We start from the raw sequence: 22,873 nt of genomic DNA, 5'->3' as shown, positions 1-22,873 counted from the left end.
GACTTAAATTGTTCTGCAACATCATGGCCATCCTCTTTCAGCGCGAAGTGAATTTCTACTGGTGTAGGCGTTTCAGTCTCCACTCTGTTGATGCTGATCCAAGTCAAGCACTGGGTCCAGCAGTGGAGGCTCCTCAAAGGAGGAAGGGGAGGACCATCCTCCTCAGTGAATTTCATTCAAATAAAAATTGTAAAACATTTAAAAAGTTATTATTTTTAGATAAAACTATAATAAAAATAATCACGTCACCAAATAATTGATTAAACACATAATTTGGAAAGGTCTACAGTAGCCTCAACAGCACTCTGTAGTTTAGCAGCATAGTGTAGCCGGAGGACAGCTAGCTTCCGTCCTCCTCTTGGAACATTTACTTCAATACAAAACCTAGGAGGCTCATGGTTCTCACCCCCTTCTATAGACTTACATGCTGCCCACACCGCGCGAGTGTTGCAAAATAAATGTACACAGATGTTATTCAATCATTGCGCGTCAACGAGCTCCTGCGTAGCCAGGCGTTAAAATAGAACTTGATTCTATTTGTGACGCATGACGCGCTGCAAGTCCTGCCTCTCCCATCTCCTCATTGTTTTTCAGGGGCATATACCCACGTGGGTGATTGAAAGATGAACTGAGGTCCACACTCCAGTCCACTTGGTAGTGGTAATGCACCTTAAAGTTGGTTGCCAACCGCCATATAAAGTCCAAAGAAGAAGAAGCCTGAAGGAGGAGAGATTACTAGAAACAAACTCAGTTTACCCTATTATCAGTGGAGTAGAGGACCTTGTGCATTTCAGGTCAAATAACAACCCAATGATTATAACCCAGGACAAATTAGCTAGCAACAGCAAGCTAGCTAGCTAAATTGCCATAAATTTTTAACGCTTTACGACCTGTCCCCAAATTAATATAGTTGGTTCAGAATTAGTTTTGATATTTCAACCTGAGTGTCCTGCTGATCGTGTCTGGTGTCTGTGGACAAAATCAACATGCGCGCGATGGCGGACCCACGCGCGCAAGCAGTCTGGTCAGCATTGTTAGGTTGCGTCAATTCGAATCTGGTATCAGAACAAAATAGCACATAGTAACTTCTGATTTCTTTGTACTTTAATTAATGCAAACACTTGAATGGTAAATATGTGGTTCGTATATACAGGGTCGCTGTGTCACCACGCAGGGCAAACAGAGAACTGAGTTACACATCCTTTGCTTCTCATTAAATACTCTGACAGAGATAGTTCCCGCTCACTGCTGGCCTGTCAGAGGGAGGATGAGCGTGGTTTAAACTTACTCATCCTATCGTTAGAGTGCAGGTTGGTCCCAGCGTCGAGACGCCTCCTGTTGCCGGGCGTAGTTATTATCTTTGGCAGTCAATTTATCTTGTGACTGCACAATGCACAGTTCTCTAAAACCCCGACACCCCTCTGCATATACATTTCACCCATATCCTGCCCTTACTTTTTAACAAGCTCTTCCATATCCCTGTTTTACAGCATCTGCATTCTTTCCATATGACTCACCATCTCATGAGCCCCTTCCTCTCACACAGCAGTATGCTCTTATCATATAGAGTATACACTTTATATTATAGCATAGCTTCTTTGTTATATTATATAGGTTATGCAAACAAATAGTTGGTCAAACCCTAACAGCATGTTACACAGTAATAATGACAACTTCCGGAGGACGTCCTCCAACCCATCAGAGCTCTTGCACTCAATGAACTGACATGTCCACCCAATCAAAGGATCAGAAAATGTATCTAGCACTGCAGTGCAAAACATGTGGTGAGTAGTTGACTCAAAGGGAGAGAATGACAATAGACAACAGTTTAGAACAAATTCATTTCTTCCAAAATGAAGGAGAAGCAAGAGAGAAATAGAGAGAGTATTTTTTTCATTTCAGTTTCAATTACATAGATAGCAAATGCAGCTAGCTAGTTAAGTCTACTGAAACGCCCTGCTCAAACAAAGGGATGTTATGTTAGCTAGCTGGCTATGACTATCCAATACAACACTGGAACTCTTCCAAGTCAAGGTATGCTTTTGGTTTTACTCATTTATTGCAACTAGGGCCCACCGGTGTAACTGCTTACTGACTGTACACTGTAACGTTACTGCATGATTGTAGCGGGTTTACTAATGCGTTAGTTCTATTAGCTATGCTGACTATGATGTTACTTTAGCTAATATGGTAACAACAATGTAGGCTGTGTGTAGCGGTTTGGCTTGGAAAGCTTTTTTCGCCTGGTCACATACAGCTGATGTGTTGTGCATTGAAGTCCACAAGCAAATTGGACAAGGTAAGAGGAGAGCGCATAGTTGCGAAAAGGAAAACAACGTGGCTGCTATGAAAGTGAACTGTGTTTACACGTGATCAGGGGTGTATTCATTCCTCCGATTTTGTAGAAAAACGTTTATTAAACGTAAAACAAAACGGGGATAAACATACCTGAATATGTCCAATAGAAACTTGTTTGTAACTGTTGGACTAATGATTACACCATATATCAGCTAGATGCAAGCAAGCGTGTGCAAGGCAGTATTGAATATCACTGTGTCACCTCAATTTTTTCTCTCCTGCTGTGTGCACCTACGTTGTAAACTTTCATTCATAGGCTGTAGCAACCTCGTGATGGGTATAGGTACAATTTCAGTATCATGTTGTAATGCTGTTACAACGCTGTTACATTGAACTGGGTGAATGGAATATGTGACACTCATCCAATATGCTGTAATATAAATAAGGCCGTGCTCATAAGAAGAAGAAAATCATCCTCCCTCATTTTAAACGGCACTAACCGCCACTGGTCTCCAGTGATAGCCTACCTTCAGGGTTGAGGAGTAACGCATTACATGTAAGGGATTACAAAAAAACTGTAATTTTAATACTTTACCAGCAAAAATTGTGCAATCAGATTACAGATACTTTTGAAAAACTAGATGATTACTTCGAAGATAATTGTTATATTCAGAAAGGATGTTTGCGGAAAAAAAACGACACTTCTGTTTTCTCAATGACATTCAAATCAGCATTGAAAAAAGGCACAAATTTAAATTTGTTCCGCCTGAGCAAGATCAGAGACCACTATGATGACACACCAAATGTGTTTGATGGATCGCGGGGAAAGAGCAGGAGTAGGCTTTTGTAGGCTACAGTCCAAGCTGTCTTCCAATGGTGCGACTACTGTCGGCATCCAGTGATTATCAATTTGCCCACTCTGGTTTTGGCACATTCGCCCTAGCCTACAACTCGCAGTGCGGGTAGGCTACCTACATTATGAGATTATTCTGGATAAAAACGAGATTATTTGTCAGAATAAGACCCTATTTATTGGAAAGGAGCATCAAACTCACTCATCACCCTGTGAAGTGTAGCCTAATAATCTGCATGCTTTCGCGAGTCGTTGTGCGAGGACCACACAACATATCATCGCGTGACTCCAATTTTACTTCGATATGATGATTATTATATCAATATTTGCGCATAAAAGCGTTTCCACTAACATTTCTCCAATAATTAATTTTACCGACACAAAAAGAGCCCACCATGTTGAACGAACAAATTGAATGCCGGCATTTCATGTTTCCATCAACCGAGTCGTCACTTTTAGTTCATGCGCCATGTAATTCATCTGCATGAAATTGTCGGATGGGAAACGTGGTTAGTGACCACCAAACAAACAAATATTTTCGTGGGCGGAGAAAAACCTCTCGCTTCGCCTCTTTCGTCTCTTCCTCTCTGACTACACTGAGTAGAAAGTTTGGTAGCGTAGTGACAGACGCTGTGGTCAGTCTAAAGACATGCAAGTACTGACAGGGTTTCTTGCCAGTTTTACGTTTTAAAATGATGTCAACAGCAATCGCAACCTCCAACAAGTCGTTTAAATACTTTACCATAAGAACTTCAGAGTAAAGACGGCAATGGAAAGGTGGAATAGTCACGTGCGCGCTAGACTGTTCCAGAGAGATTTTACACAAAAGGACCCATTCAGTGGTGTCTTCAACACCTGTAAATTGTCAGAGTTATCTGTGGATTTATTACATTTGAATAATGAGTTATTTGTTAATATATTTGCCAACATGTTGTGATTGTCTCTTTTCAGTGTCCAAATTAGCGGAGCGGCTTGACCTAAGGGAGACATTTTGGGATGAGTTACAGAGACCCAGGTAGGAGTGCCAGCTGGAACAGAGTAAAGGTCAGACTAGGCTTGGCGATGGAAACACCTAGAGAAAATCCAGAATTGGGCAAATGTGTTGTAATGCAAACAATGCATCCTATTGATCTGGAAAGATCAACTGACATACAATCCTAATGTTTGATTTGATGTCCATCAGCATTCTCTGACCATATGTCAATATTTTCCACAGTTCTGAAGGATATGGTGGAATGACAGCTGACCACAGAGAATTACACCTCAACCTCAGAGGAGTGAACATATAACAGAAAAGGTGACTGTCTATCTTACTGGATCCAGTCCCACTCAACCCATATTTCTTGGTCAGTTTCAAGATTCTTGTGCACTTTTCCATAGATTGTGGAAAGAGAGTTGTGGGTGCTGCTGCTACATTGGTTCCTTTCAATGTCATCCTGTCAACTGGATTCTCTGATGTCTTCTCTTGTGCTGCATCTGGCAACCCAGCCCTTACATAGTGACCTTATACACAAGATTGCTTCTCCTTGCCTATCTTGCCTGGAATTAGATCAAAACAGTGATTGTTTATCTAATTTTTGACCTGCTCTTGCCAGTCCAATCTTCCTCTTCTTTCTCCCCAGCTCCCTCGGACAGTTTCTGACCTGACCACCGTCATGTACCTGAAAGACGCAGAGCTTCAATACTGCCACTCACAGTAAGTGATCAACCATTGAAATCTGTTCATAAATTAATGTTATGGTACAGTAGTCTATATGGTTTAATAATGGATCCATGACATTGTCTACAAAGATACTGAAACTGAGAGGGCTCTTAGTTGTGAGGTTGTCTGATATAAGCTTACATAGACTCATGTCACCATCTTCTATTAGAGTCTCTCGCTATCGGAAGGAAGCTGTCACTCAAGCCAGGGGGGCCAACATTCTGCAGGCCAGCCTATCAGAGCGTGAGTTTGAATTGGAGAGCCAATCAAAGGAGTTGGCAGCCCTGTGGTTGGAGCAGCGGGAGTTGAGGGAGGGGCTAGCAGCGGCCTGGAGAGAGAAAGAGGGGCTTCTGGAGAGATGGATGGATGGATGAGGAGGAGGAGGTGGCGGCAGAGAGAGTGCACAGGAAAGGTGACAAAGCAAGGGTTCAATACTTAGTTTGAATACTTAGAATATTTCAACTCCTAGCCTCTTCCCCTAGAGGTAAAGTAATATATCTAGGTGTAACTGAAAGGTCGCTGGTTAAATCCCTGAGCCGACTAAGTGCTAAAATCTGTCGTTGTGCGCTTGAGCAAGGCACTTAACCCTAATTGCTCCTGTAAGTCGCTCTGAATAAGAGCGTCTGCTAAATGACTAAAATGTACAAATGTAAATGTGGTTGGGGCTAAGAGAGAAGTGTGTGGTGTGTAGTACTGGATGTGGATAGAGGTACAGTGATTGAATGCTTTTTCCCCACCAGATGGCGTCGTTTCACCCGTTGACTCAACAAGCATCTCCGTAGAGCGATGCTGCGACCAGGTGAGCAGACCAACTCCTGGATGACTGGTAGGTCTTCAACAGAACCAGTAACTGCCATACAGAGTAAGACTTCCAATAGCCTTAAATGATCCTCATTGGGGGGTTGCTATTGTAGATCTGTATGCATACTCTAATCACAGTGACGTGTAGTGACACGTATGCATAACTGCCCACTGTCCATTCTCCTGTCTTTTCTCTGTAAGGAGACACACAAACAACAGACACAGAACACACAGCAGTGGCAGGCACTCGCTTGCGTCCCAACTAATATCAAGGTCTGCTTTGGCCAGAGGAGGATGGTGCACAATGCCCAGGGTGGACCTTGACACATTTTCCCAAAAGCTTCCTGTACTAAAACACACCTTGAATGTGGCTCAAATGTTTATTTTTTATTTTTTTACATTTTATCTATTGAAAGATATTGATTTTAATCAATGTAGGTATGGGTAAAGCTAATTATAAACCAAACTGTAATACTGTTGTAAATTTTAGATACTGTATGTGCAGGCTTATTTAAGTGAGTACCTAAGACCTAACTCAATGTTTTAATATTAACTGTTTTAAAATACTATGAGCAATAAAGTAACAAACTTCTCAGTAATGTTTTTCACTTCACTTAGACACCACTCTCTGTCCTGTGACTGCTTCCTGTTTTTATGTGCGACCATCCTTTTCAATGGTCACTCACTGGCCCACAGAGGAGCTTACCTAACTACACATTTCTGCAAAGTAGGTATAAATGTCAGTGGCACTTTGAGCCCCAAATGGTGAAGCATGATGTCATTTTGATAACTTCTGACAAGCTACTGTGCAAATCAAATTTAACTTGAACACACATTGTAGATAAAGAAATTGAACTTCTGACAAGGAAGTCATCTGAGCCCATGTTTGGATACTTGACTTCAACAGTCAGATTAACTTCTCTTCCGTATTTGGATGTGAGACTTGATAGAAAGTACACGAAAAGGAGTATCTACTAGAGAATTTAATTCATTTTGCCTTTAATTTAAAAAAAGAATTCTGAAGAAAAAAAGACAAACAAAAGTATTAAATGATTGAGAATAATCATAGTCAATGATACAGTAGTAATAATATTCATAGTTCCATCAAAATCATATCAGCATACTTTCTGTAGACATTAAGACTCTCCCACAGCTCAGTGTGGCAGCACTTTCAAATATTCACACTTAGCAGAGCTGCAAACAGGTAACCCATAGATGCACAACAACAATAATCATAGATCATAGTTCACAGCACTGCTGAAAAACATGCTCCATTGGTGTCGCTGTTGCTCTGACACCAATGATGAATCTCAAACTGACCCCTAGCTAGCCTGTCACTAGGCACTTCTAGGATTGGATAGGTATGAATATTATTGTAATTGATTCACCCTGCCTTCTGATTGGCTAGTTGGAATTTCCCCACATTACTTATACCTATCCAATCCTTTCAGATCTACAGGAGTGCCTAGGGAAGAAGAGCTAGAGGTCAGTTTGGCATTCAGCACAAGAGGGAATGGAATCTGATGTATAAATTATTTGAAAATACCCATTCTCTTAGACCATGTGCAAGAATCTGATGAATGTCAGTGGTGCATTGAGATTAACTGACAGACTGACAATGAGTATCACTAGGCTATACAGTGCAGGTCCAGTGTGTGCAAGTTTACTGTAAGTGGGAGCGTATCGTCTCCTCTTTTTATTGTAGAAAAGAGTGACTCATAGAAACCTCTATTCTTCCCTTAAAACATGAAGGTTTTTACAGAATGAATGACAGGGTAGAAATTCAGGAATGTCAAGATGGGGCAGATGAAAGGGTTGCCTAAATTACATCACTAACCAAAGTGTGTCAGTCTGTGTGTTTGCCCTTCTCTCGGTGTGTTTACAGGTACTCTCTAAACCTCGTTTTATATCAATGATCAATACATGATCAATATGATCAATATTTGTAGAAATAATTACATTTAAATCACTATTGGTGGAAAAAGAACGATAAAGCCCCCTTCCTTTTAATGGCACTCCCTCGGCGTGGACAGCCATGGCACATCATCCCTCTTTATGACATTTAAATCATCTACTTTTTATCTATAATAGCACTTATTATACCCCTCCTCGAAACTGAAACTGCTGGCCAAATGACACCTATGGATCTGTCAGCATTGCCATGGTACAAGATTACATCAACATTTACATGGTGCTGGGTTTTCGCTTGCGTTTGCCACCCCCCATAACAACAACCACTGCAGACAGCAAGAACGCAAAACAGAGAACATGTACAAGAAGACAAGTGGCTTAAGCAAGACAAAAGAACACCGCAAGCAACGTCGGGAAGACCACGAGGCCACCACATCTCTCCATCCACATGCCTTCATCCCACCGTGTGTGTGCGTGTGTGAGCTCTAACAGTCCTCGTCGTCTGCCATTCCTTTGAGCCGCAGGCGGGCGAAGTCCTCGAACACAAAGTCGTCATCTTGGGAGAAACTACTGCAGGACGACAAGAAACAAGGCAGAAGTGTGTGTTTTAGAAATGTGGGAATAGTCTTAGGGTGTCTTTGGCTGCGTTTACACCGGCAGCCCAATTCTGATATTTTTTTCACTTATTGGTCTTTTGCCCATAATTGGGCAAAAGATCAGAATTGGGCTGCCTGTGTAAACGCAGTAAAGAAGCAGTGATTACAATGGTCAGACAGACCAGATTAATACTCACTTTGATTCAAATTCTATCAGGTTGGTGTCGATCGGAGGGTCTGACTCCGGCACAGCTGTTAGAACACACAGATAATGACATGTCAGTGCGATGTCACCATGGCAACTCCATAGTAATTTACAGGCAGGAAATACCAGAGTGAGATTATGTATTTGATGTGCTAGTGTATGTGAGGGACTGTTGTTCCCTGCACACAAGGATGAACTAAACTACTGACAGATATTTCACAAGACTGTGTCCATTGTCAATTCCTCTTCACTTATAGGATTAGTAGAGTTTCCACTAATTCACTGCTTCCCAATCACAAAAAAACAAGTCACTTGAGGGACTCTAAAGTGCTCATCTTCCTTAATTTGAACTGATCGGAACATTTGAATATGTGAATGTAACAAGGTGGAAGAATATGGCGGAAGCTTGCCAGAGGATTTGTTCAACTCTCTCAATTCACTGCAAATAAAGGGAAGGAGAGGAACCCGAAATACTGAGATAAAGACGTGATAGTGGGCTTATGGAGAGGTGGTGGGAGTCTAGGTACCTGACTGTGGGCGGGATATGAGCAGTTCTGTGGGTTTGGGGTGCATTAAGACAAAGGGCAGCTCCACCGACACATCTCTGGAAAAACAGAATATAAACAACATTCTTGGGATCAATAATAATAATAAATATATGCATGCATAATAATAATAATAATAAGACATTTAGCAGATGCTTTTATCCAAAGTGACTTAGTCATGCGTGCATACATTAAGTATTGGGGGGGGTCCCGGGAATTGGACCCTCTATCCTGGCGTAGCAAGCTCCATGCTCTAACAAATGAGCTACGAAAGACCACATGCATGTTCAATCATGCATGTCAATCAATAACAATTTAATAGCTTTTCTATGGAAACATTCACATGATATACTATTGCACCATGAATAATCCAAGATCTGACAGGAAACCACCCAGGAAATAGTGATTAATGACATGTTTGAGCAGTGAACGGGGAATAAAACCCATCGACCCTCCTTTGCTGTCGAACATTGATCTTACCCAATGGGAACTCTTCAGTTCTGGGTAGCACTTTGTTTCAAAACAGTCATTATACAGTAATAACCAATGAATTGTAATAAATCAAAGCCTGAACACCAAGATGTGCAGACTTAATATATTCAAGCTTCATTCTCCTCAACACTGCATTGATAACTCTGCATCAGTGTGACTTTGGGCCACAGCCTAATGAAACCTCATACCATCCTTAGGACTGACTCAGGCAGGGAGAACACAGGAGACTGCAGTTATAAAGGAGCTTAGCAGCTGCAGGTGAGATTTGACATACAATGGCTGGTATGTAAAATAACCACACATACACACACTTAAGAGGCACTGATGGCGGTTTTGGCGCACAGACGCACAAATGGCAGTCGGGCATAAGATCAGCACACACACATGCAGGTGGTGGCTGGGATGTCATATTACCTTTCTAACACGCCACTCAGCAGCCTGAGATGACCCAATGCAAGAGCAGATGCACGGATGGGAGAGAGACGCACAGACAAACAGACGGGCGGACAAACACAGGAAGCGAGAGAGACACAAACCACAGGAGGGAAGATGAAATGAGGCGGGAACTCAAAAACAAGGCAACCGCAACCGAGAGGGGAGACCGCAAAGCATGGCGCACCAGTGAGTGGAGTGGGAGGAGCAGAGAGACTAGTGCGGGTCTGGGAGACGTGATTTTATGACAGTTTATATGCAAGTTGTAGTGGCAGTGTATCAGGGGTGTATGACACAGATTGGAGTGTAAAGGTGTGTGTGTGTAGACTACAGCATGTGTGTGGTCAGTAAAAGTGGTAGGTGTGTGTGTCAGTGTTTCCCTGAGTACATGGAAGTAGCCAGCCAGGGAGTGCTGGGGGGTGGGGGTCCAGGGGGCATGTCCTCCTGGATATTTTTATGTTGCAGAACAAGCTTTATTCTGGTGGCCTCTGATACATTCTAATTCGTTGATTTTATTCGAAATACACAGCTAAATTGTTGAATACTTTAACGACTACCTCCCATATTGGTAAAATGAGTTGTGACTTAACAATTAAAATGTATGAATTCAGTGTGTTGTTAATGTTTGGGATATTGTCTAGGCCTATGATCAGAGCTATTTTCTAAGTAATATAACCTTTAACACTAAACCAGTCTCTTGAGATTAAAATTATAGTTACAGTTTTACTGCAAGATATGAATTGCCACAATTATGTATTTTATTGGCTCTGTGGCTAGGGACAGTTAGGGTAATGAAACCAATGTGTCATTTAGAAATGTGGGCAAACTATCCCTTTAACAGTTTGGCCTGTCAATCAATCACTGTGGGTGGGATTGTCAGGGAGGGGACAGGATGTTTGAGTTACAGAGTTGGTAGGGTTTCAGACTTGGAGGGAAGGCGGTAGGTTAGTAATCTAGTCAGAAAAACTAGTCTAGTCGTTCAATTACATTTATTGTGGCAAAAACCTAACAAAAACTGTTGTGTTCTGTCAAGTAAACATGGATTCCCTATTGAGAAACAATATAGAACTGCAGGAAAATTCTCAGGGGGAGTCCTCATGAGAGCTAGTTTCATCATAGTTTTTGTGACTGCACTTGAAGAAACTTTCAAAGTTCTTAAAATTTTACGTATTGACGGACCTTCATGTCTTAAAGTAATGATGGGCTGTCGTTTCTCTTTGCTTATTTGACCTGTTCTTTCCATAATATGGACATGGTCTTTCACCAAATTTTCTGTATAGCCCCCTATCTTGTCACAACACAACTGATTGGTTCAAACACATTAAGGAAAGAAATTCCACAAATTAACTTAACAAGGCACACCTGTTAATTGAAATGCATTCCAGGTGACTACCTCATGAAGCTGGTTGAGAAAATGCCAAGAGTGTGCAAAGACTACATCAAGGGAAAGGGTGGCTACTTTGAAGAATCTCAAATAAACAAATCCAAATATATTTTATAACACTTTTTTGGTTACTACATGATTCCATGTGTTATTTCATTGTTTTGATGTCTTCACTATTATTCTACAATGTAGAAAATAGTAAAAAAGAAAAGAAAAACCCTTGAATGAGTAGGTGTTCTAAAACTTTTGACCAGTAGTGAGTATATTTCCTGAGCTTTCTTATTAAACCTTAATTCGTTTTTTTTTACTGTCTTTTGCCATTTATGCGTTTCAATGCATTTCTATGGGCTATAGTAGTAAAGGCCAAATTCAATACTTGTTTTATATTTATATGCATAGTTATTTTTTATACCTAAAGGGGTCCTACAATTCCAGAACAAATAGCTAAATGATCCATGTTATGACCACCTTAAAACAATTCCACATGTCAGCTTAGAACCCCGAGAGGCTTAGGGTGTTTCTCAATTTTCATACTACCGTGCTCCACACCCTCATGCTCAAGAGTGCATTCTCAGATCATGTTCTTGTGAGGACGAAAGTGTGGAGAACGCATAAAACAATACATTTGAGAAGCACTCGCACTCCCCCTACTGTATTACCTCACACTTTACCTCTCCATTCACTGAACCTTCTTCCAGCCAGGACAATGGCAACAATAGACAAAACAAGATATACACAAAGCAAACATTTCACTTCATAATAATCAACTAGATATGTGAATCGTAATAATGTAGTTAAACAGGCAAAAATGACCTAAAACTAATGTTATGCAAGGTAGATGTACATTTTTCATGGGTAGCTACCAATTCTTCGTGGCTACCTAGACAGTTCGCCCTATTGACTTACCCATTCACTGAACTGTTTTCCAATCATGACAACAATGGCAATAGAGACGAAACAAGATAAACACAAAGCAACCGTTTTACTTCATAACTATCAGCTAGCTATATGTGAAACATAATAATGTAGCTAACCAGATAGTTTAACAGTTGGGCTCCCGAGTGGCGCAGCGGTCTAACGCACTGCAAGAGGCGTCACTACAGTCCCTGGCTCGAATCCAGGTTGAATCACATCCGGACGTGATTGGGAGTCCCATAGGGCGGCGCACCATTGGCCCAGCGTCATCTGGGTTTGGCCCGGGTAGGCCTCCATTGTAAATAAGAATTTGTTCTTAACTGACTTGCCTAGTTAAATAAAAGTTTAAATCAAATAAAATCAAGCAAAAATTACCTAAAACTAATATTATACAAGATAGATGTAAATTCTTTGTGGGTAGCTAGCTAACAATTCTTTGTGGCCATCTATCAGTACTAGTAGCTAGCCAGTATACGGTACATAGGCAGGAAAACATGCCACAATTAACACAGCATGTATTTATTAACATATCAAGATAAAATATTGTAGTCAGGAAATATATGAACAGGCAACATTTCATTCTCTCGCTTCAGCTCAAATAATGCCGGTCATTGATTTCAAGAAATGTTGCGTAATTGTTTACGTGGTTGCGTCATAATTCTTTGCATACTTTCCGTTGAAGCTTGTGTCGATGCATGCTTCAAAATATGTACAAATGGAGTACGCATTCAAGAAGTGCCCTCTGTGCTCTGTTTCACAAACTTTGATTTGAACTCATACTCCGACCCTCCCGTGCTCGGAGCACGGTAGTATGTATTTTGAGAAACACCCTTAGACTTTGAGGTTTTTAAATTAAAAGAAGCCTAGTTAATATATGAAGTATAAAAAGTAGCACGTAAGGAAAACACTGCAGTGTGTACCTGCACAGGACCCCCCACAGCAACGTTTTGATATTGACCACTGACTCATGTGGAACTCACCCTCCACGAGAGATGACCAGTTTTACTTTGACCCTGTAGGAGACCAGGATTCCAAGGACCTCCTTGTTAGTTACATCCTTAACACTGAAACACAAACATGAGAGAAAGAGAAGGTGGTGAAAAAGGTTCTCAGTAAGGGATGGGTCCTTGCATCTTCTAGGTTGCTGCGTTCAAAAATAAATCAGAATAAATGCATTTATGAGCTCAACCACTCCCTTAGCATGTGCAAACTCACATGCTGGCCAAGTTACAGTATGTGTGGTGTGTGAAATAGTGCTGAGGCCAAGCTAGAGAGAGCGTAATTATTATCTAACATGGTTCTGGATGCCAGACTACAGTGTTTGTGAGTCATCGTACATGGTGCTGGAGGCCAGGTTGGTGTCCTCATGTTTGAGCTTTCCGTCCAGGGCCAGGCCCCTCTTCTCACGGTTCTTGTCTAGCGTGGGAGTGAGGGTGTACACCTTACAAAACGTAGAGCTAGACGACACCTGGTCACTGAGGAGAGGAACACACACACACCTATCAGCACACTTGGGACATAACTGGCATATCAATAGATCTGGACAAGAAGGTATGGAAAAACACCTGATCACAAGCTAGAAGTTATTAAGAGAGATGTCTTGGAAGCCTGAAAAATGATAATGGCGTGAACAGGAAAGGAAAGGATGGGGGAGGGAGAGCAAGCCCCAGCTAGAACTGTACAGGATATTATTAGAAACAAGGGTCCCTTGTACCAAATCAAACTTCAGCACTAATATAAAATAACAGGGCTACTCCTGGAAAGTATTCATAGTACATGGATCATACACTATTGAAAAGAGAAATATGTATACTGCTAAAAAAAATGAAGGGAACACTAAAATAACACATCCTAGATCTGAATGAATGAAATAATCTTATTAAATACTTTTTTCTTTACATAGTTGAATGTGCTGACAACAAAATCACACAAAAATAATCAATGGAAATCCAATTGATCAACCCATGGAGGTCTGGATTTGGAGTCACACTCAAAATTAAAGTGGAAAACCACACTACAGGCTGATCCAACTTTGATGTAATGTCCTTAAAACAAGTCAAAATGAGGCTCAGTAGTGTGTGTGGCCTCCACGTGCCTGTATGACCTCCCTACAATGCCTGGGCATGCTCCTGATGAGGTGGCGGATGGTCTCCTGAGGGATCTCCTCCCAGACCTGGAATAAAGCATCCGCCAACTCCTGGACAGTCTGTGGTGGATGGAGCGAGATATGATGTCCCAGATGTGCTCAATTGGATTCAGGTCTGGGGAACGGGCGGGCCAGTCCATAGCATCAATGCCTTCCTCTTGCAGGAACTGCTGACATACTCCAGCCACATGAGGTCTAGCATTGTCTTACATTAGGAGGAACCCAGGGCCAACCGCACCAGCATATGGTCTCACAAGGGGTCTGAGGATCTCATCTCGGTACCTAATGGCAGTCAGGCTACCTCTGGCGAGCACATGGAGGGCTGTGCGGCCCCCCAAAGAAATGCCACCCCACACCATGACTGACCCACCGCCAAACCGGTCATGCTGGAGGATGTTGCAGGCAGCAGAACGTTCTCCACGGCGTCTCCAGACTGTCACGTCTGTCACGTGCTCAGTGTGAACCTGCTTTCATCTGTGAAGAGCACAGGGCGCCAGTGGCGAATTTGCCAATCTTGGTGTTCTCTGGCAAATGCCAAACGTCCTGCACGGTGTTGGGCTGTAAGCACAACCCCCACCTGTGGACGTCGGGCCCTCATACCACCCTCATGGAGTCTGTTTCTGACCGTTTGAGCAGACACATGCACATTTGTGGCCTGCTGGAGGTCATTTTGCAGGGCTCTGGCAGTGCTTCTCCTGCTCCTCCTTGCACAAAGGCGGACGTAGCGGTCCTGCTGCTGGGTTGTTGCCCTCCTACGGCCTCCTCCACGTCTCCTGATGTACTGGCCTGTCTCCTGGTAGCGCCTCCATGCTCTGTACACTACGCTGACAGACACAGCAAACCTTCTTGCCACAGCTCGCATTGATGTTCCATCCTGGATGAGCTGCACTACCTGAGCCACTTGTGTGGGTTGTAGACTCCGTCTCATGCTACCACTAGAGTGAAAGCACCGCCAGCATTCAAAAGTGACCAAAACATCAGCCAGGAAGCATAGGAACTGAGAAGTGGTCTGTGGTCCCCACCTGCAGAACCACTCCTTTATTGGGGGTGTCTTGCTAATTGCCTATAATTTCCACCTGTTGTCTATTCCATTTGTACAACAGCATGTGAAATTTATTGTCAATCAGTGTTGCTTCCTAAGTGGACAGTTTGATTTCACAGAAGTGTGATTGACTTGGAGTTACATTGTGTTGTTTAAGTGTTCCCTTTATTTTTTGGAGCAGTGTATAATTTATTCATATTGCCTTACACTTCTTAGATAAATATCAAGTCTACAGTGAATTTGTTTGAACAGCAGCCATACTTGCTGGATGAGGCTGTGGGCCTAGAAGAGGATTTTTCAACTAACTTAGCTACAAACATGATACTATTTTTCTTTCTTGCATGTGTAAAATACTAAAGGTTAACAGAAAGCAAAAGAGGAAATTGATGAAACCAAGAGAAGAAGTGAACAATATTTGACAAGTGGGTTGTTGTTCTGGCTTCAGGAATGGAGGTTCAAATCCACTCTCTTCCCTCCTGTTGCTACACTCCAGTTGGGCTTTGCGGATGGATGCCACCGAGCGAGGCAGACACAGTCAAACTAGATCCGAGAACAATTTAAGATCTGCTACGTAGCCCCTGAGAAAGCTCAGACCCAAAGAAACACACACACACACACACACACACACACACACACACACACACACACACACACACACACACACACACACACACACACAGCGCCATTCCAGCTAACAGCCAACTAAATCCCCAGGTGCTGCCAGCCACAATGCATGACTGGCTATACTGCAGTAGTTCAGAACTGCCAGGAGATGGGGGATGTTCTCAGGGTAACTGAGACAGCGCTTCACCACTCTTTTTGACATACACAAAATGACAGGGTGTTTCTCTGCTATCTAAAGTTGCCTCAAATTTTTATGAACAGGTTACCAATGTAGCCTCTGCTTTGGGTACATGTTGTTTCCATGTTTTGTCCTCTACCTGTAGCATAGAAGGAACTATGTTTAGAATTACAAACTCAACATTTTGTTGTTCCTTGCCAGACCAGGGTAAATGTTTCAACATTTGTTCATCCTAAAATACAATGGAAGAATGGCGCCAGAAATCAAACATGGTATAACTGAACCTTTAATGCTCACCAACATAGTCTATATACCATGAAGTCAGGTGCTGCAGCGGTCATGACATTTGTCAGCAGGTTATTGTCATGCAAAAGACTGCCGGTCTCACAGTTATTGACTGTTAGTTAACATACATGTTAAATGAACATCTCCAGGCTCCACTCAGACAAGTAGCATACAAGCCTCTGACGCACGCCTTTGGAACATCGACATTTAAAAAAGTTTAATAAAACTAATTGAGTATACACCATGAAAATAAATTCATTTATTTTAGGCAGGTCAAATTTAAAAAAAAATATATATACATTATGATATGAAAAAAATGTATTTCAGAAGAACAGAATATGAGTTGGCCTACTGTGTGTAATCTGGCTATAAAAATAAAATGTAAAAAAATATGCCATAAGCCATGTTCATATAGCAGACAATATATGCGTATAAATCCCGAGAACATTATATGATTTTATAGTAAGAAGAATATAATTAAACTTAGCTGAATAAAATAGACTGGATATTATTCCCATTCCGGAACGAGAGAGCGCGCATATGAAGTGGCTATGTTGAGCGTAAAAGTGCTAATTTGAAACAGGTCCTATGCACTAGGTTTGTATCATTCACAACTTTAGTCATTCAGGGCTGTATGATCCGACTATAGGCTATTGATGGTTTGAGATAGTCGCAACAACAACAACAACAAAGCTTGAGCTCTGAATCTGAATTTGTTTAATTTAAGCTAGACCGATTATGTACCAAAGATATCATAAATCGGTATTTATATTTTTCTGCCATGCATAATATGTAGTTGGCTATTTAATGGCACAATCTTTATTTTAATTCAGGGGGATTTGGGGGCTTGGGCTCATATATAGGGCTATGCTTATGCATAAGCTCTAATATGCATATGTATACTTTGAATTAATCATCACCTTAGAAAGTGCTGTCCATTTTGTTGTGTTAGGCTTTGAAACAACATCCACAATGACCCTATTTTCCACTCAGTTTCAACCTACTGTTGAACTTCTTTCTTCAAATTGATCAAGCACAGTGAGGTAAGTTGTAAAAGCACCTACTGTCTTGATGATGTGTTTGATGTGCTTTTCGATAACATTTGCATAGATGTCAGAGTGGTTGGAGCAGAGGTTCCCAACCTTTTTTGGTTACTGTACCACCAATTTAATTTTGCTCTGCCAGGAGTACCCCCTCATGTAGATTTGACCAATCAGTCTTCCAGTACCCCCTGTGGATAGGCCAAGTACCCCTGGTTGGGAACCACTGGGTTAGAGGAACAATAGAGCCCTGAGTACCAGGCCATTAGCCACCTGATGATCGTTAGGGAGTTGGGTAAGCTACTACTAATGCATGTCCAGAGTGCATAAAAAGAGATTACCTTGACTCAACGTTCATGTAGAATTTTACTGTGGTCATGACTCATGACTGCCAGTGTGGCAGCAATACGTCACTGCAACAGCCCTAGGCATTATGTATAAAAGGAAACAGGCAAAGTGGAAATAAAGGAACTGAGGAGTGATATGTATAATAGTCAGGTAAAATACTCACTCTGCCTCCACCTGAGCCACTGAACACTTGTACTGAGCCGTACTGAACAGACAGATATCAGCATACTGTCGCACTGGAGAGGGGGAAAGAAAGAGTTAACCACACACATACAAAAGAAAACAGAGGAGAGAAGAGCAAATAGAGCCTGGAATCATAAAATAACAATTGATAAAACTTTGATGAAAGACAGGTACCCGAGATTTTGACTCTTTTGACAGTCTTGGTGGAGTTGTTGGTGACGTGAACATTCACGCTGATGGGTTCTCCATGGTAGTAGAGCTCTTTATCCAGAGAGGCCTCCAGGTGTAGTGAGCGGTCCGACATGAGGAAGCTCCGTGTGGTCTCCACCATGGGCTGAGGCCCAGGCTTCTCTGGGGCATACTGCACCTTACGGATCACTAGCCGCACAGAGTTCCTACACAACACACACGTTACAGATCACCAACTTTTCTGACTAACTAAAAACATACAGAGAAATGCACAGATATGCATATCACATGTTTTCAAGGATTACAGACCCTAAAAAGCTCCTGCAGAAGACACACAGAGTAAAATGGCTTTCGTACCGTTTGTGAATCTTCTCCTCTATCGATTTGGCACAGAACGCTCGGATCTCAAAGTCTACCCCACACGCCTAAAGAGGAAAAGGTGGAGGAAAGGAGAAGAGACATGGACATAAATGATCAAATCGGCATTATTAGTGTCATGTGGGTGTGTATTGTTGACTCTACAGGTATGGAAATTGCTGAGTTTAGATATCCGTCATAAGTTTGCATGAAGTGATGCTGAAGCGTCTTTACCTTCCCCGTGTCTTCTGGTCCTGGCTGTAAGGTGACTGAGCACGGCAGGTTCTGGGGAATCTGAGAGACACAAATTTGCCATATTTACAGACTCAAAGTATATGTATGTTCGTGTGTGTGTGTGTGTGTGTGGTTGTGTGTGTCTACTTGACTCACTGTGAAGTAGAAGGGGTGTGCCTGCTGGCCCAGTTTCTTCAGTAGTCTTTCCTGCAAGCGACTGTTGGCTTTGCATTCCTCTGCGATTGGAGGGAAGGCCTGGAAGGTGGAGATGTACAGATCCTTCCGGAAGGACAGGCCCAGCACGTCCAGGTCCTCACGGCCATAGCGGAATGCACACGTCAGAGTCACAAACACTGAGGAGGAGGAGGGGTTAGAACATCAGAAGAGGTTGATATAAAACGGCAAAAAATAGAGGAGAATGAGGAAGATGCCAGCTCATACCTTTCCTTTCTTTCAGATACTCGGGGTCCACTAGAATCACACCATCTGTGAGAAAGGAAAATGTAAAGAGGTAAGGTTTTGATTAGACAATATTAATTGATTGAAACAGTGTTTACGAACAATAAAATGAGGCAGTTTTATGAGAGATTCTCTGAGTCCCATGATGCTCTCACCAGTAAACTCATTGACCGGCCAGCACTTACCGACTGGGTCCACCTGGTCAAGGTGATCCACAAAGTCTCTCTTTCCCAGGTATACTGTGACCTGCAGAAAGGAGGGAGGGAAGTAGAGGAACTTAGACAAATGTGAAAGTGTCACAATTAATAACAAACCATCAAAGGATTCAACTAGTAATGCAATACTCATGTCCTTTACCTTGCAGTTGGGGCTTGATTTCTTGAAGACTCTGACAAAAGGACACGGGAGAGAGAAAGCGAGAGAAAGCAAGAAAGAGATATTTGATCAAGTAGGAAGCTATAGCCTATAAAGTATGGGATGTAACTTTCACACCTCTGGGGTGTAATCATTAGTCCAAACAGTTGCAAAATGTAACGTTTTGCTACTAGAATTAGAGTTTTAATTGGACAAATTAAGGTAGGTCACTCCTCGTTTCGTTTGCTTCCGTTTAAGAAACATTTTGCAACAGAATCGGCGTAATGAATACGCCCCTGGTGTTCGTCCAGTTTGTCCTCTATCATGTCCCAGAGGTGTAGGGTTAGACCCAATATCCTGCATCTGGACAGGAAACTCTCTCCCAGCAAATAGAGGCCATTTCCTGCTGCTGACTGCCACAAACACAACAGGGAAAAACCCTCCTTCCTCATTTCACGAGGAATATCTACAAAGGAGTATTGATACATAGTGTGTGTACTCTTTACGCCTTTTGCAGCACGCAGAAAAAAAATTATGTTCAACAATAGTTTCTGAACTAAATTCTCAGAGAGCACTTTCATTATCACAGACTAGGCCTACACACACCTTATGCATACCTAACCTAGGTACCCAAACACACATACTTGTGAGAGGTTCATGGAATGTGGCAAGGTGTAACACAGTGTGTGCGTGCATATAGGAGGAAAGAGGATATTAACTGGCGAGCATTGAACAACTATAGTCCTGTCATAAATGGGATATCTAGGCTAAATTTGCATAGAAACTCATCCCAGTGACTGCTGATAACTAACTGATAAGAACAAGTCAACAACTCCTTAACATTAGGAGAATGAAGAGGGACCACTGACTACTAGTCCATTTCTGACCAGGACTAGTGGAGGAAGGTGAACACTTTACCCTTTCCCACCAGTGGTGGAGAACATAAGCACACTAACAGCATATGGTAGTAAGTTTGACTTGGGATATAATTTAACTAGAGTGAGTCTGTAGTGGACACAGGGCATGTCTCAAGAGCACAGGCCCAGGGTGAAGGTGTCTTGTCTTCTCGCACATGCTCAGTTTGAATGTCATTGGCCTAGAGTTCTGCTGTCTCTTCATTTACGAGCCAGTGCCACATTTTATACCTCCTCACTAGTTACCATTCAAACCCTTGACCCCTCAAAAACGCCACGCCACTTGCTCACTAGCATCCATCAGGGGGTCGTCATCACTGCTGCTGACGCTTCAGAGACCACAAGAGAAACACCTATTAACCTGACCTTGACCCTAAATCCCAAAACACTGAACCTAAACACCAATCTGACCGTTTACTTCAAACCTTCTACATGAAAGTGACCCTGTCCACTGCACAATAACCAATAAATAAAATCAATGAAAAATGCACACTCTCCAAATATATTCCACATTATTTATAGTCACTTGCAGAGGACATCGAAACAGAATAACCTAGTGGAGAAGTACAGCTGCTCAGAGTCAGACTGTACATACTGATGCAGATACAAGCAGCTGATTACCAAGAGCAAAATACTTTGAAGTTATCAAAGGTGTCAGGTCGGCAAGTGTATGAATAGCTGCATCATAAACTGTCCTGGCCTGATATGGACAGCACACAACAGTGGCTATACAACATGCCTATATACAGTAATCACGTGTATATGGCACATGATATCAATAGCTGTTTGTGTTTGTTTGTTTACGTGCAGGATCTTTATCTATGCATGAAATAACACTGGGCGATTAAGCGTAAAATGTATATCAAATACATGTCACTGAGGGCCAAATAAACAGACAGCTAATTAGCAAGGAAACAAAACAGTACATCAATCATGCATATCAGCTCATTCGTTAATTTTGAGCTAGCTACAGTAACATTAGTTGTTGGATGCGAGTTGTACCTAAACCCACACACACCACGGTGGCCATCATAACACCGTTTACCCCACCCTGCAGCTAGCTAGAACATGCTTACTAAAACTGTTGCAAGTGAAGTGAAACTAGCTAGTTATCTAGTTAAACTAGAAATTATGTTATCGTCATCAAGTTGTAGGTAAAACAGGGATATTCAGGTGGATTGCGAAGACTCTTCCGCCCGAACAGTTCTAGCTAGCTAACTACCTCTGCTAACGTTAGCTAGCTAGGAAACATATGGGTCTGGCTAACAACAACACAAACACTGCTATCGAACTCCTACAACTATGGTCGTTTTGGCTAAATAGTCTCTAACGTTTAATTAGATAGCTAGTTGCTATTCTTGCCTTGTTAAGTATGGACCAATCTGATGTTGATGCAAGGGGAACAGGCTGGTCTCAAGTGATGCTAAGATGCTAGCGTAGCTAGCTCGCCGTGCTCTTGCCTACACACACAACAACATACACACTGACAAGACAGTAGAAAATACGAGATTGCGGGGGAATGAATCCTTACCTGGTGCCCGCCTTGTCCCCCATCTCCTCGGCAGGCTTTCGGTATATTGGTGGCAAAAGAACAAGCTGTGTGTATTTCTGTGAATTGTTTTCTGTTTATTTTATGGTGTATTTTACTCCACCCTTGCAAGCTCTCTGGCGCTGGCTTCCGTGCCTTTTCGCTTCCGCAAAAGCAGGAACTCATCCGATCCGTGCAGCGCTGATAAAGACGCGCTTTTGGGAACAGTGTAGCATTGCGCAATAGCTACGCACTATCAGAAGGCCCTGCGCCCAAATGGTAGGAAGGTAGTGCTTTTTGGGATGCAACGTTAGAGCGTTGCAGATTGATTTGCAATGTGTATACAATGCATTTGGAAAGTATTCAGACCCTTTGACTTTTTACATTTTGTTATGTTACAGCCTTATTCTAAAATTGATTCAATTATTGTTATTTTACTGCTGCTCTTTAATTATTTGTTACTTTTATTTCTTATTCTTATATATTTTTTTTAAACTGCATTTTTGGTTAGGGCTTGTAAGTAAGCATTTCACTGTAAGGTCTACTACACCTGTTGTATTCGCCGCATGTGACAAATACACTTAGATTTTTAATGTTTTTCCTCATCTATCTACACACAATACTCCATAATAACAACGTGAAAACAGGTTTTTAGACATGTTTGCAAATGTATTACAACTACAAAACTGAAATACCTTATTCACATAAGTATTCAGACCCTTTGCTATGAGAATCGGAATTGAGCTCAGGTGCATCCTGTTTCCATTGATCATCCTTGAGATGTTTCTACAACTTGATTGGAGTTCACCTGTGGTAAATTCAATTGATTGGACATGATTTTTAAGGTCTTTATAAGGT

The 22,873-nt window shown here is 42.0% G+C and overlaps 1 protein-coding gene and 1 long non-coding RNA gene across 4 annotated transcripts; one reads left to right on the top strand and one right to left on the bottom strand.

Annotated features, from left to right (window-relative positions):
* Window positions 1-3,558: 3,558 nt before the first annotated feature.
* On the top strand, window positions 3,559-6,249 carry LOC106603616 (uncharacterized). 2 transcript variants are annotated; one of them, XR_001328455.2, is made up of 7 exons: window positions 3,559-4,008; window positions 4,103-4,166; window positions 4,368-4,448; window positions 4,774-4,847; window positions 5,023-5,096; window positions 5,594-5,679; window positions 5,856-6,249. It is a non-coding gene; the product is annotated as an uncharacterized lncRNA (long non-coding RNA). The 2 variants fall into 2 exon arrangements; XR_001328454.2 differs by having other exon boundaries at window positions 3,566-4,008; window positions 5,023-5,265.
* Window positions 6,250-6,636: 387 nt separating this feature from the next.
* LOC106603582 (arrestin red cell) lies at window positions 6,637-22,254 on the bottom strand. Of its 2 annotated transcripts, none has more exons than XM_014197443.2 (14): window positions 22,019-22,254; window positions 19,577-19,607; window positions 19,405-19,465; window positions 19,202-19,246; window positions 18,917-19,113; window positions 18,761-18,820; window positions 18,527-18,594; window positions 18,155-18,375; window positions 17,961-18,033; window positions 13,472-13,609; window positions 13,115-13,198; window positions 8,894-8,970; window positions 8,359-8,413; window positions 6,637-8,132 (listed from the first exon to the last, which is right to left on the bottom strand). In XM_014197443.2, the coding sequence occupies exons 1-14, from the start codon at window positions 22,039-22,041 to the stop codon at window positions 8,051-8,053; spliced, it is 1,215 nt and encodes a 404-aa protein (XP_014052918.1). In that variant the 5' UTR covers window positions 22,042-22,254; the 3' UTR covers window positions 6,637-8,050. The 2 variants fall into 2 exon arrangements, with proteins under 2 accessions (XP_014052918.1, XP_014052917.1); XM_014197442.2 differs by having other exon boundaries at window positions 6,637-8,135; window positions 22,019-22,250.
* Between the last annotated feature and the right edge of the window lie 619 nt (window positions 22,255-22,873).

This window comes from Salmo salar, chromosome ssa04 (genome assembly GCF_905237065.1).
Source record: "Salmo salar chromosome ssa04, Ssal_v3.1, whole genome shotgun sequence".
Taxonomy (NCBI): Eukaryota; Metazoa; Chordata; class Actinopteri; order Salmoniformes; family Salmonidae; genus Salmo; species Salmo salar.
Note: the sequence above shows the minus strand (reverse complement) of the source record. Positions and strands in the feature narration are given on the sequence as shown.